At 42.7% G+C, this 16,098-nt stretch overlaps 1 protein-coding gene across 1 annotated transcript; it reads right to left on the minus strand.

Annotated features, from left to right (window-relative positions):
* Nucleotides 1–2,912: 2,912 nt before the first annotated feature.
* Nucleotides 2,913–5,971, minus strand: LOC124680522 (RNA-binding protein 1-like). The gene is made up of 3 exons (XM_047215568.1): nt 5,662–5,971; nt 4,187–4,933; nt 2,913–3,184 (listed from the first exon to the last, which is right to left on the minus strand). The coding sequence occupies exons 1-3, from the start codon at nt 5,893–5,895 to the stop codon at nt 3,164–3,166; spliced, it is 1,002 nt and encodes a 333-aa protein (XP_047071524.1). The 5' UTR covers nt 5,896–5,971; the 3' UTR covers nt 2,913–3,163.
* Nucleotides 5,972–16,098: the final 10,127 nt, after the last annotated feature.

The following is a 16,098-nucleotide window of genomic DNA, read 5'->3' on the forward strand; positions in this document are numbered from 1 at the left end:
GACTGAAGAAGTAAGTTCGGAAGGTAGACTCCAAATCCAAATGGCACAAGGCAAACCCACCACCTGCCCATAATGGAAATTTGGTAGTTGACCACATGCTTTCGGTCCAAATAACTCTTCATTCAAAATATTTTCGTACAGCTTGGTTTCTTTGGTCGGCTGGATTTAGAGCATCTCGAATAGCATTTGTATATTGCATTGCTAAAACTTGGCTACAGAAAGAGGAGAGAGAGCTTATAGCAATCCACAACAGGAATGGTGTTTTGGCACATGGGAGCATATGCTCCCTTTATTTTGAAATGCATGTTACATACATTTTGAAATTTCAAAAAATTGAAACGAAAAATTCGAACGTACGTGCTACACGCTCACAAAGTTATTTCATAAAAATCCGACTTGTCGTGTGACATGTGTAAAAAAGACAAAATTCAATGCTGAAAATAAGGCTTTTCAGGAGATAAATTTTCTCTTTTTTACACAGACCACAAAACATATTGGTTCCTCGCGAAACTTGACGAACGTACGTATATTATGGAGATGTACATGTAGAATTTTTTGTCAAAATTTTTCGACATTTCGAAATATAATTTTTTGATAGAGGGAGCATATGCACCCGGGAGCCGAATTGAATTTCCGTCCACATAAGTTTTTGCTTTTGTAGCCTTCATATAATAGCAATCCTAAGACTAGAGACAGAAACAAATCTACACTAGGACCCACATGTCAGTTGGTCATCTCTTTCCCTTTTCTTTCCTCCTATCTCTTCATCCCCACGGATACGAGCCTCCCCCGAACATGTCAACGAGACCAGCGGCCACCGGACGGGTCAATCAGTCTGGAATCCGCCGGAACTGGCGCCGGCGGCCGTCAATCCAACCGTAACCAGGTGGAATCGACCATGTGTGACACATGCTGGAGGATTTGGCGGCGCCGGCGTGGAAGGGTCACCCGGTGGCCTCCTCGGCTTGCCACTAGGGGTGGCGGACGCGTGGGGAAAGGCGGAAAACGTGCGGGGGCGGCAGACAAGGCGCGAGGTCGACGAACACGTGTGGGAGGTCGGGCGTGCCCTCCATGGCCGTTGTGGCGACGGGAGACAACGACGACGAGGTCGTGGGTTGGCGCCGGCGCAAAAGGGTCGCGGGTCGAATAGTCCCTCGCATGTGGTTGGTCCTCTCACACCTAGGTTTTGGAAATATAGCAAGTGGCTCTAGACTTTGTATAATATACAAAGTAGACATGCAGGGATAGCAAGCTTGCTATAATTTTGTGTGAGGGGACCACTTATACAAATGATGTTGGAGCAAAGTTTTTGAAGCAGATTGCTCCATGAGCTGCAAAACTCTAGGAATACACGTCACAAGAAAATTTCCATTATTTGCGCAGATCTCATGGAGAAATTGCATATGGTCTTTGATGGTGCAATACTTCTCAGATGATGGTTGACTTAAGAAGGCATGAAATTTCATGATACATTTCTTGTCCCCGAGTCATGAAAAATAATAACGATTTTTTTAGTTTTTCTCTATGAGTTCTACTCAAAAAAATGGATTCAGCATTTGTTTTTTCCCAGGCAATCTATGTCCAGATGAAATTTCTATCGACGACTCTTGGTAAAAAGGGCATAAGACTTACCTATGGTGCGATTTATCATATACGAGGGCATGGCATAATATCCCGCATTCTACTCCCTAGGTTTCTACAATCCTGCAAATAAAAAGCCTCTTATCTTCTACACCGGATAAGTTACTCTACGCATCATCTAATAACTAGAAGTGTAAACGGATCGGATCATATTGGATTTTACATGCACCATATCTTTTACTGTATTCTTTTCTCGGATTCAAATTGGACCAAATATTGATCGGTTACAGATTCAAATGCAGATATACGTACTGGACCACGGGTTTAAATCGAAAATGGGCTGGACTGGACTAAATACAAAAAAAAATCAAATAAACTCTGTTATTTTGGGCATATATTGTAGTTCTTGTGAAACTTGACGGGATTTAACTTTCCATTGCGCAAGTAAATTAGTTAAGAAAATGGAGATATAATGCAGGCTAAAATTCAAGATTGACTATGTGGTACAACTACAAACTAAGTAGTTAAGCTCATTTGGTTAGAAAAGTGGATGTACAATCCACCCACCCAAATCCTAGGGACGTAGATTTAGATTCTTATTATTTAAGAAAAAAACACTGCAGGGCATTTTTCTACCATATTCCTCTAAAAAATACTAAGCGGTTAAGCCTTAGTCTATGAGATTCAGTAAATCAATAACTACAGACTTTCTAAAATTGGCTTTGGCATTTGATTAGAAAATTCTAGTTAGTTTTCAAATAATCCATATCCACTTTGGAATAAAAAATCCTTATCCACCGGATTAAAATCAGATAAGGATATCTTGAAGGGAACTCAGTGACGGATTTTGTGCAAAAATTATCTTATACTATCAAAAAAAGGCCAGCTAAGCTATGTGGGCTTTGTAACTGACGGAAGCTAGGTTGGCTTTTGTAGCTGAAGTCCAATTTTCCTAGAGTCAGTGGAAGTTCAGTGGGCTATGTTGCTGAAGCTCAATTTTCCAACAGTCTGTGGAAGATAGGTGGGCTTTGTTAAATGTATCATACATCTTCCTAAACGTAAATTTCACAAGTTATATGAATTACAGGTGATCTCCTCGCTAATGATTTCCTATCTCTACATCCTCACGACTCAGATATATAGTACAATGGGCACTGGCATGCTAAGGAATCGATATAATTATACAAAGGACCATGCCTACTGATGAGTACTCCTAGTAGACTCAACCCAACAACAAATAAATAACTATAGCTAAACTCGCTCAGCACTACATCATGAGATGCCAGCAATCAGCGGAAATTTCAGAAATAACAACTATTAACCACAACAAATAATAACCATGCACATAATTTGCGAAACCAAGTCTCATTTCAATAAAGATTCTGCCACCAGCAAAATAGTAACAGCAGTGATAATAAACATGGTAAGGGAAAGGTCAACCGCTGGTTCTCTGAACTTAATATAGACAAGGTTGAAAAGGAAAGGGTAAGTGGAGCATTTCCAGAGATGTATTGTCACCGAAGAATATGAGATCAAGTCTTCACAGTTGCTGAGTTCCCAGTTAACATGTTGATGTCCATCATTACGATGTTGTAACAGTAGCCTGGTCAATACACAGGAAAACAAATGATATTATCACCACAGAAATGACAAGGTATGTATACTAAGTAATGTACATATTAAACATCACTATTTGAGTGAATAAAGTTAAACAAAACACAAGTGCGATTAGGTAGATTTAGATTAATTTCTGGCTTCCAGGGAGAGATTGGAATGTCAAATATTAAACTCAGGCAGTGATCACAATGATGACAAAGTGTGCCCTTCTTATGGAATCCCCAGGCTAACAATTCATTGACAAAACAACAATCAGATTCTTATGGGCATCAACACTTTTAAGATCCAATCAGTCATCAGGATTTCAAATTTATAGTTGACAGTATTCATGAATGATGCTAGTCAGTGTGCACCTACAACGTATCTGCGGAAATAACATACAACGTATCTTCTAGTATAAGTACATTAATTGACCAAAGGATAACTAGAATTATTGAGCACATATTCCATTCATTAATCAAGCACCGATTTTCTATACTGAATAGCATTGTGAACTAGTAGCAATCTGAGATTTTGTGTCTGAATAAAGTGTTCTATCAATTACACAGAACCAACTTCATATATAGTGGCCGTTTGATCCAGCAGTAAGAGGGAAAGACTAAACAAATGAAACGCAGAACCAAGTATGAAAACAAGATGTTAGATCATATGGACCAACAGTCAGAAAGTACGGTATAAAAAGGCACATATGAAAATTATATCTGATATAAACAGATCAAGCTTTCAATTGGGTGCACCATTGCTGTTTAATAGTTGTTCCTTTTGCACTTGTCACTTAGGGAATAAGAAGTAGGAGCAATCATAATATTATGGACTCTACATATAATCCTTATGGTGCAAACTTAATGGGATGTGTAAAATTAGATATTCAGCAACTCAAACACACAGGGGAAATTAATAGTAATATACTAAACATGTGTTCCTATAAGATTAGGTGTTAAAGACAGCAGAATAATATGAAATTAAAAATTTATATTCATTCACTTACCGGTATGTTCTTGGCCTCCAAGTCCAAAGGTTTTTCGTTCACTTGTTGAAGGTCTTCAATGTCATGCAATTTGTTATCACTTCCACTATATTGTGTTCCATAGCTATAAACTGGAGTACTTTGCCTCGTCATCATGGCAGCAACACTAGGACTGACACCTCCACCGTAACCATAATCTCCATGTCCGTTAGGCGAGTACATATACTGCTGAAAGGGGACCATGTAATGGTTGTTCACGATGTATTGCATGTTATTTGGTGGATACACTCCAGGGAAGCCCATAGAAGAACCGACTCCACCCCATATCATTGGACTTTGCTGCCGTCTATCCTGGTCATAGTAGTAGCGATCCTTCGGTATTGCGACCTTAGTTTCAACCTTTGTTCCATTCAAATCATGAAAGCTATTCTCCAAAACCTTTAACATAGCCTCCTCAGAATCAAATGTAATGAAACCAAAACCTCTAGACTTATGAGTAAGCCCATCATGTATGACAACAACATCAATTATGGTACCAAACTTCTCAAAGTAACTTTTAAGATCCTCCTTGGTGATGTGACCTCGCAGCCCTCCAACAAAGACCTTGTTTGGATCAGAACCTCTATATCCATTAGCAGCATATGAGTTGTTACTAGAAGATTGGTGATACCACTGGCTATGAACTGGACTTGGATATGCATAATGCATGTAGAAGGGTTGGTCAGATTGATATCGCATTGGTCTGACTCTCGCTCTTTTGACATCAACCTGTCCAAACATATCATCAAAGCAAAAAATTAGATATCTGATGCGAAAAAGAAAGTTTAACCAAACAAACTGAAATAATAAATGTGGGACAGAATGAAAATTTTATGTTAGAGCTTACAAGATATGTGTACAACATGTAGCAATTATGCACAAATACCTCATGGAACAAACAAAGACACAATGTAGCCAAAAAAGAATACAATTCAGCAGATCAATTCCAAAAACATATGACAGAACATCCCAAAACGATCCAACAAAGCTTTACAACTAATGTACAGCATTTGGAGCTTCTGTCCTCTACGTACAAGCAGTTGGAAACAATTCTTCCCAGCGGAAGCTACAGGAGTGTTGCAAAATTCGGTTAACGTTTGAACCTGTGCGCTGCATCTTACTACAGTTAGCATAACCGTAAGGAACTAAAGCAGCTCTTGTTAAAGATTATCAAGATGATATGTTTAGTCAGAAATTGCAGGAAGAGTAAGCTACGTCTTTAGTCCCCAGTTAAAACTTGACAGTAAAGCGAATTAACCCAAACAAATCTAACCTGTAACATAATCAATACCACCGCACATTCACAAGTTTAAGTCGACTCGAAAGTAAGGTACATTGAATAATCGTGAAGCCCTAAACTCGCGCGCAGCGCGATTTTAACTAATAAGCATGCAATCGCCACAGATTGAATCAAGCGGTTTGAAGAAATACGGAAGGAAATTAAGAAGCCATCTCACCGTGCGGCCGCCGAAGACGTGGCTGTCCTTCTCCTCCTCCTTGAGCGCGGCCCGCGGGCCCTCGTCATCGGCGAACTCGACGAAAGCGAAGCCTCGGCCCAGTCCGGTCTCGTGGTTCCGCACGACCCGGACGCACAGCACCTCGCCGTAGCGGCCGAAGTGATCCATCAGTTCGTCCTGCTGCGTCGACGGCGGGAGGCCGCCGACGTACAGCTTCCGCGCCTCCAGCTCCATCGCCGCCGGTGACGGCAATGGGGGCAGAGTTGGTTCCCGGAACGAGAGAAAAGCGGCGGAGGCGAAAACGCGCGTGGTGGGGAGGAAGGCTAGGGTTGTTTCGGTTGGGTTGGGCTCCTCCGGTTCGGGATTGAAGTTTTTAAGAGCGGAGGGGACGGGCCAGATTACAGATTCCTTTGGGTTTGTTGCGGTAGAGGCCGCGGACTGCACGAGGCCTCCTGGAGTCCTGGTCGGTCTGCAACGATGACAAGCGTGGACTCTATTGACATTTTTTTCTTGACAGAAAAGCAGGGATTCCATTAAACAACGAGCTCAGCTAAATTGCTGGCTACCAAGTTTGATACTACAGACTATATAGGGCATCATCAGCCCAACCAATGCACTCAGCGCTCTCCCTATAGCCGTAAGTAGCTAGTGCGTCAGCTACAATTAGGAAAACATGAACAGAAATTGAAACTAAAGCTTTCAAACGATGCAATGTACTGTAGTTTATTTTTTGAACACGCAATGCAATGTAGTTACTTCGAGCTTCACGGATCAGCACAGGGGACGGGACCCAAAGTTTGTGTTAGTTCATATCGGTGGCATTACATACACGAAGTCCCTAAAAGAAAAGAAAAACTACAAGAACATGCTTGAGTTTTACATAAAGGACCCCAACAATACAAAAGAAAAAAAGCAATAGGATCCTTGCTCCTATGTGCTTGACTCTATAGGCGGGCCAGCTTCACCGGCGCGTGTTGCTGGATCCGTCATCTTGGCTGGAATTCTCCACATTATCGGTCTTCTTCATGAAGCTCGGCGTCAATTGGCCAAGAGAAGGGGAACTCTTTTTATCGGACAAACACTTCGCATGGAGGCGCCGCGAGTTGTCTGTTAGACGAAGATACTCCCTATTGTCCTCAAGCCACAGAGGAAGAAAAGACAACATCGTAAGTACCAAAGCCAATCTTTAGATGGCAGAGGAGGGTCACCATTCAACCAGAAGGAGGAGTAGTGGGACGAGACAAGGAACAATTTGGTGTTTAAATCTCTACGCGTGCTTATGAGTTGCCCTTCTAATCTCATATTCAATAAAGGTAGAAGTTATAGCATAAATAAATTAACATTAATATTGAGCATGGAAACATATAATGGTAACATTTATTATTGCTTCTACGACACATTTCCTCCATGGACAACATCCACATGTGTCCTTGTTGTGCATCTTCATGAGCAGCCATTGCAGGTGATACAGGTGAATCATCACCAACGGGGTCCATGATGGGGATATGGCCCATGGGGTCCTATCACCAAGAGGACTCGCCAGGGGATAAGATGGCATGACAGCCACGCCACTCTCCTAGGCCACTACTCCCATGCGTCGACTATACCTGGAGGAAGCTAAGCAACTCGACCCGGAGGAAGCTCAAGAGAGTAGCTGGAGGGCCTAGTAGGCCTGCGAATAGTTAACCAACTCGCCTCCTTTACTGTAAACCCTAACCGAGGGTGCCCATATAAACCCCCGGTATGGAACCCTAGAATGATTCGATCTCACTTCATCCTACTCGTAGTCGCCTGCCGACTACGCCACCCCATTGTAACACTCAATCAATACAAGCAAAGCGGGAAATAGGCCTTTTACTCCCCGGAGGGGCTTGACCTAGGTAACCATGTGTCCCAGTGCAATCTCGATCCACAAATGGACTACGCTGAGGACGACACTGCCTTCCTCGATGATGATGACTCGTCCGCGGCTGCTTCAGTCGACAGGTTTATCACCTCAGCCTCACTTGCCGGGTCGATCGTCCCAGTCTCTAATCTGGGCGATTGCATGGATAACTCCATCCTCCCGATCTTCGACTACGACTTAGAGTCAAACTTCGTCGAGCGTCGCTTGGCCGAACTACTCGCCACGCCGCCATCCTCATGGAGGATGCGCCGCAAAATCCATTCGCCACACTGATCCCGGTGAGGGCGATTGCGAAAGACCTCGACAATGACTGCAAGAGCCTCGAGGCGGATCAGAAGAAAGAGTTAGAGGAGCGCAGGAAGTTCCGACCGGAAAAACAATCGGCGAACGTGCTCTCCCTGTACTGTCGGCGCCGCATGCGACTGCGTGTGGACCCCGACTACCCGGCGCGAGCGCTCAATTTTGATGACTAGCCCCAACGTGCAACGGATGTAGAGCTCGACCACGAGGTCGCACCCGAGCAAAAGTCGACCAGGAGCATGATCTTCAAACATGCACCCCAACTGCCATCGTCGAACCGCAATCCCGCCGCAACGCAGTTGCAAGGGGAAGTCGACGCCAATGGCCTCCCCTCCACTCGACCCCCATGGAGAACGTGCTAGCGGCTCAGGTCTCCATCGTCGACCTCAATCTCACCGGTGACAACGCGATCAACATCCGCTACTGCCAGACCGTCGTCACCAAAGCCATCGAGCAGCACTACGCCCACCAAGACTCGCAGGGGTGAATGTACTCCCGCTCATTCGCCAGTCTCGCAGCCTCGGCAACCTCCCAGTACGCGAATGCCCATGTCTAGTCGCCAATGCAAGGAATTGCCCCCGCCAACGACACGAGCGCAGCGACGGGATGCCGAAGATCCTACAAAGGAAATATTCTCGGAATTGGACGAAATCAACGCCCAGGGTCTTATTTTTCCACGGAGCTTCCAGAAGACCGAAGAGCATACAAAGTGGGGCCACAAGGTGGCCAAACCACAGGGCGGCGCGGCCAAGGAGGGGCCCGCGCCGGCCTGTGGTGTGGGCCCCTCGTGTCTCCTCCGACTCTGCCCTTCCGCCTACTTATACTCTTCGTCGCTAAAACCCTATTACCGAGAGCGACGATACGGAAAAAGTTCCAGAGACGCCGCCGCCGCTAATGCCATCTCGGGGGATTCAGGAGATCGCCTCCGGTACCCTTCCGGAGAGGGGAATCATCTCCCGGAGGATGATGTCTACGGGTGCTTCTATTCTTGTAGACAGTGTTGGGCCTCCAAGAGCAGAGGTTTGTAGAACAGCAGCAAGTTTCCCTTAAGTGGATCACCCAAGGTTTATCGAACTCAGGGAGGAAGAGGTCAAAGATATCCCTCTCAAGCAACCCCGCAATCACGATACAAGAAGTCTCTTGTGTCCCCAACACACCTAATACACTTGTCAGGTGTATAGGTGCACTAGTTCGGCGAAGAGATAGTGAAATACAAGTAGTATGGATGTATATGAGTGGTAATAGAAATCTGAATAAAATATGGCAGCGAGTAAACATGCAACATAACAGTAAATAAACGGAGATTCGATGCTTAGAAACAAGGCCTAGGGATCATACTTTCACTAGTGGACACTCTCAACATTGATCACATAATAAAACCACTCTACACTCTTTTGTTGGATGATGAACACCACTAATTGCGTAGGGCTACAAGAGCACCTCAATGCCGGAGTTAACAAGCTCCACAACATTCAATGTTCATATTTAATTAACCTTAGAGTGCATGATAGATCATTGCAATTACACCAAGTACTAACATAGCATGCACACTGTCACCATCACACTATGAAGGAGGAATAGATCACATCAATACTATCATAGCAATAATTAACTTCATAATCTACAAGAGATTACAATCATAACCTACGCCAAGTACTACACGATGCACACACTGTCACCATTACACCGTGGAGGAGGAATAGAGTACTTTAATAACATCACTAGAGTAACACATAGATGAATTGTGATACAAAACTCATATGAATCTCAATCATGTAAGGCAGCTCATGAGATCATTGTATTGAAGTACATAGGAGAGAGATTAACCACATAGCTACCGGTACAGCCCCGAGCCTCGATGGAGAACTACTCCCTCCTCATGGGAGACAGCAGCGTTGATGGAGATGGCGATGGTGTCGATGGAGATGCCTTCCGGGGGCACTTCCCCGTCCCGGCGGCGTGCCGGAACAGAGACTCCTGTCCCCCAGATCTTGGCTTCGCGATGGCGGCGGCTCTGGAAGGTTTCTCGTACCGTGGCTTTTCCGTATCGAGGTTTTAGGTCAGGGACCTTTAAATAGGCGAAGAGGCGGAGTCGGAAGGCTGACGAGGCTGTGACACAATAGGGGCGCGGCCCGGGCCCCGGCCGCGCCACCACCATGTGTGGGCCCCCGTGGCCCTCCTCCGGTCGCTCTCGGGTGTTCCGGAAGCTTCGTGGAAAAATAGGATGCTTGGGCATTGATTTCGTCCGATTCCGAGAATATTTCCTTACTAGGATTTCGAAACCAAAAACAACGAGAAACAACGAATCGGCCCTTCGGCATCTCGTCAATAGGTTAGTTCCGGAAAACGCATAAATATGACATATAATGTGTATAAAACATGTGAGTATCATCATAAAAGTGGCATGGAACATAAGAAATTATAGATACGTTTGGGACGTATCAAGCATCCCCGAGCTTAGTTCCTACTCGCCCTCGAGTAGGTAAACGATAACAAAGATAATTTCTGAAGTGACATGCTATCATAATCTTGATCATACTATTGTAAAGCATATGAGATGAATGCAGCGATTCAAAGCAATGGTAAAGACAATGAATAAACAAATGAACCATATAACAAAGACTTTTCATGAATAGTACTTTCAAGACAAGCATCAATAAGTCTTGCATAAGAGTTACTCATAAAGCAATAAATTCAAAGTAAAGGCATTGAAGCAACACAAATGATGATTAAGTTTCAGCAATTGCTTTCAACGTGTAACATGTATATCTCATGGATAGTTGTCAACATAAAGCAATATAACAAGTGCAATAAGTAAACATGTAAGAATCAATGCACAGTTGACACAAGTGCTTGCTTCTAAAATAGAAGGAATAGGTAAAACTGACTCAACATAAAGTAAAAGAAAGGCCCTTCGCAGAGGGAAGCAGGGATTAAATCATGTGCTAGAGCTTTTTAAGTTTTGAAATCATATAGAGAGCATAAAAGTAAAGTTTTGAGAGGTGTTTGTTGTTGTCAACGAATGGTAGTGGGCACTCTAACCCCCTTGCCAAACAGACTTTCAAAGAGCGGCTCCCATGAAGGACGTTATCTCTACCAGCAAGGTAGATCATCCCTCTTCTCTTTTGTTTACACATGTATTTTAGTTTTATTTATAGTTGACACTCCTCCCAACCTTTTGCTTACACAAGCCATGGCTAACCGAATCCTCGGGTGCCTTCCAACATTCACATACCATGAAGGAGTGTCTATTTGCAAAATTAAGTTGCTTACTGATGAATCGAGCAAAACATGTGAAGAGAATTATTAATGAAGGTTGATTAATTGGGGGCTGGGAACCCCGCGCCGACTCTTTTTGCAAAATTATTGGATAAGCGGATGAAGCCACTAGTCCATTGGTGAAAGCTGCCCAACAAGATTGAAAGATAAAACACCACATACTTCCTCATGAGCTATAAAACATTGACACAAATAAGGAGTAATAAAGTTTTGAGTTGTTTAAAGGTAGCACATGAAGTAATTTACTTTGGAATGGCAGAGAAATACCATGTGGTAGGTAGATATGGTGGACACAAATGGCATAGTTTTTGGCTCAAGGATTTGGATGCACGAGAAGAATTCCTCTCAATACAAGGCTAGGCTAGCAAGGTTGTTTGAAGCAAACTCAAGTATAAAAGGTGCAGCAAAGCTCACATATGAACATATTGTAACTATTATAAGACTTTAAATTGTCTCCTTGTTGTTCAAACACCTTAACCAGAAAATATTTAGACTCTAGAGAACAGTCATGCAAACCAAATTTTAACAAGCTCTATGTAGTTCTTCATTAATAGGTGAAAAGTACATGATGCAAGAGCTTAAACATGATCTATATGAGCACAACAATTGCCAAGTATCACATTATTCAAGACATTATACCAATTACCACATGCAGCATTTTCTGTTTCCAACCATTTAACAATTAACGAAGAAGTTTCAACCTTCGCCATGAACATTAAAAGCTAAGAACACATGTGTTCATATGAACCAGCGGAGCGTGTCTCTCTCCCACACAAGCATTTATTCAGAGAATGAAAATAACAAAACGAAAATAAAAGCACACAGACGCTCCAAGTAAATTACATAAGATGTGACCGAATAAAAATATAGTTTCAAGAGAAGAAACCTGATAATTTGTCGATGAAGAAGGGGATGCCTTGGGCATCCCCAAGCTTAGATGTTTGAGTCTTCTTGAAATATGCAGGGATGAACCACGGGGGCATCCCCAAGCTTAGACTTTTCACTCTTCTTGATCATAGTGTATCATCCTCCTCTCTTGACCCTTGAAAACTTCCTCCACACCAAACTCAAAACAAACTCATTAGAGGGTTAGTGCATAATCAAAAATTCACATGTTCAGAGGTGACACAATCATTCTTAACACTTCTGGACATTGCTCAAAGCTAATGGAAGTTAATGGAACAAAGAAATCAATCCAACACAGCGAAAGAGGCAATGCGAAATAAAAGGCAGAATCTGTCAAAACAGAACAGTCCGTAAAGACGAATTTTATAGAGGCACCAGACTTGCTCAGATGAAAATGCTCAAATTGAATGAAAGTTGCGTACATATCTGAGGATCACGCACGTAAATTGGCAGATTTTTTTGATTTTTCTACAGGGACTACTGCTCAAATTCGTGACAGCAAAAATCTGTTTCTGCGCAGTAATCCAAATCTAGTATTGGCTTTACTATCAAAGACTTTACTTGGCACAACAATGCAATAAAATAAAGATAAGGAGAGGTTCCTACAGTAGTAACAACTTCCAAGACTCAAATATAAAATAAAGTGCAGAAGTATAATGATGGGTTGTCTCCCATAAGCGTTTTTCTTTAACGCCTTTCAGCTAGGCGCAGAAAGTGTGTATCAAGTGTTATCGAGAGATGAAGCATCAACATCAATAGGTATCTTAGATGCTCCCCCATCCGTAGTGGTGCTAAGGGCTTTGTCAAGTTTAGGCCTATAATAATAATTTTTTGGTTTAGGCACTTTAGAGACATACATAAACTTTTGCTCCTTACCCACATAAGCTTTCTCCTTAAACTTAAGAGAAGAAAAAGTTGAACCCAAGGTTCCCATAGCTTCTTCAAGTTCACTAATCCTATGGATTCGATTATCATGAGTAGCACAAGTTTCTAAAACAGCAATTCTCTCATTAATTCCACCTAGAGATTTATCAAGTTTATCAGTGCTATTAAGTAATATTCCCAATTTAGTCTCAATACTTGGAAGATCTTTCTCTATGGCTTCCAACTTTTTCATGACATCTTCAAGAGAGATTTCAATTTTAGCTTCATTAACAGGTGGTATTCCAACTAGACTCTCAATAATGCAACTAGCTTCTAAAGCCGGAGTGCCTAGGAAATTACCTTCCGCAAGAGTATCAAGAACATACCTATTCCAGCTAGAGATACCAACATAAAAGTAGTATAATAGTGGAGTGTTTCTTAATGCACCTATGATGAGCATCACTAATTCTATACCATGCATCTTTAAAACTTTCTCCACCTTGTTGCTTAAAGGAACGAACTTCAACTTCCGGATTACTCATTTTTAGCAGTAGTAAATAAAGCAAACTAAATAAAGTAAATGCAAGTAACTAATTTTTGTGTGTTTTCAATATAGAGAACAAGACAGTAAATAAAGTAAAACTAGCAACTAATTTTTTTGTGTTTTTGATATAAGAGCAAACAAAGCAGTAAATAAAGTAAAACTAGCAACTAATTTTTTTGTGTTTTGTTTAAGTGCAGCAAACAAAGTAGTAAATAAAGTAAAGCAAGACAAAAACAAAGTAAAGAGATTGGAAGTGGAGACTCCCCTTGCAGCGTGTCTTGATCTCCCCGGCAACGGCGCTAGAAAAGTGCTTGATGTCTACGGGTGCTTCTATTCTTGTAGACAGTGTTGGGCCTCCAAGAGCAGAGGTTTGTAGAACAGCAGCAAGTTTCCCTTAAGTGGATCACCCAAGGTTTATCGAACTCAGGTAGGAAGAGGTCAAAGATATCCCTCTCAAGCAACCCTGCAATCACGATACAAGAAGTCTCTTGTGTCCCCAACACACCTAATACACTTGTCAGATGTATAGGTGCACTAGTTCGGCGAAGAGATAGTGAAATGCAAGTAGTATGGATGTATATGAGTGGTAATAGCAATCTGAATAAAATATGGCAGCGAGTAAACATGCAACGAACGATAAATAAACGGAGATTCGATGCTTAGAAACAAGGCCTAGGGATCATACTTTCACTAGTGGAAACTCTCAACATTGATCACATAATAAAACCACTCTACACTCTTTTGTTGGATGATGAACACCACTAATTGCGTAGGGCTACAAGAGCACCTCAATGCCGGAGTTAACAAGCTCCACAACATTCAATGTTCATATTTAATTAACCTTAGAGTGCATGATAGATCATTGCAATTACACCAAGTACTAACATAGCATGCACACTGTCACCACCACACTATGAAGGAGGAATAGATCACATCAATACTATCATAGCAATAATTAACTTCATAATCTACAAGAGATTACAATCATAACCTACGCCAAGTACTACACGATGCACACACTGTCACCATTACACCGTGGAGGAGGAATAGAGTACTTTAATAACATCACTAGAGTAACACATAGATGAATTGTGATACAAAACTCATATGAATCTCAATCATGTAAGGCAGCTCATGAGATCATTGTATTGAAGTACATAGGAGAGAGATTAACCACATAGCTACCGGTACAGCCCCGAGCCTCGATGGAGAACTACTCCCTCCTCATGGGAGACAAGCAGCGTTGATGGAGATGGCGGTGGTGTCGATGGAGATGCCTTCCGGGGCACTTCCCCGTCCCGGCGGCGTGCCGGAACGGAGACTCCTGTCCCCCGGATCTTGGCTTCGCGATGGCGGCGGCTCGCGGAAGGTTTCTCGTACCGTGGCTTTTCCGTATCGAGGTTTTAGGTCAGGGACCTTTAAATAGGAGAAGAGGCGGAGTCGGAAGGCTGACGAGGCGGTGACACAATAGGGGGCGCGGCCCAGGACCTGGCCGCGCCACCACCATGTGTGGGCCCCCTGTGGCCCTCCTCTGGTCGCTCTCGGGTGTTCTGGAAGCTTCGTGGAAAAATAGGATGCTGGGCATTGATTTCGTCCGATTCCGAGAATATTTCCTTACTAGGATTTCTGAAACCAAAAACAACAGAAAACAGCAACTGGCCCTTCGGCATCTCGTCAATAGGTTAGTTCCGGAAAACGCATAAATATGACATATAATGTGTATAAAACATGTGAGTATCATCATAAAAGTGGCATGGAACATAAGAAATTATAGATACGTTTGGGACGTATCAGAGGACTCTACATCACCATGATCGCCTCTGGACTGATGTGTGAGTAGTTCATCCTTGGACTATGGGTCCATAGCTGTAGCTAGATGGTTGTCTTCTCCTCATTGTGCTATCATGTTAGATCTTGTGAGCTGCCTATCGTGATCAAGATCGTCTATTTGTAATGCTACATGTTGTGTTTGTTGGGATCCGATGAATATAGAATACTATGTCGAGTTGATTATCGATCTATCATATATGTGTTGTTTATGTTCTTGCATGCTGTCCGTTGCTAGTAGAGGCTCTGGCCAAGTTGATACTTGTGACTCCAAGAGGGAGTATTTATGCTCGATAGTGGGTTCATGCCTCCATTGAATCTGGGATAGTGACAGAAAGTTCTAAGATTGTGGATGTGCTGTTGCCACTATGGATAAAACATCAATGCTTTGTCTAAGGATATTTGTGTTGATTACATTACGCACCATACTTAATGCAACTGTCTGTTGTTTGCAACTTAATACTGGAAGGGGTGCGGATGCTAACCCGAAGGTGGACTTTTTAGGCATAGATGCATGCTGGATAGCGGTCTATGTACTTTGTCGTAATGCCCTGATTAAATCTCATAGTAGTCATCATGATATGTATGTGCATTGTTATGCCCTCTCTATTTGTCAATTGCCCAAATGTAATTTGTTCACCCAACATGCTATTTCTTATCGGAGAGACACCACTAGTGAACTGTGGAACCCGGTCCATTCTTTTACATCTGAAATACAATCAACTGCAATCTCTGTTCTCTGTTGTTCTTCACAAGCAAACATCATTCTCCACACCATACGTTTAATCCTTTGTTTACAGCAAGCCGGTGA

The sequence above is a fragment of the Lolium rigidum genome, unplaced genomic scaffold (assembly GCF_022539505.1).
Source record: "Lolium rigidum isolate FL_2022 unplaced genomic scaffold, APGP_CSIRO_Lrig_0.1 contig_18504_1, whole genome shotgun sequence".
In the NCBI taxonomy this organism is placed as follows: Eukaryota; Viridiplantae; Streptophyta; class Magnoliopsida; order Poales; family Poaceae; genus Lolium; species Lolium rigidum.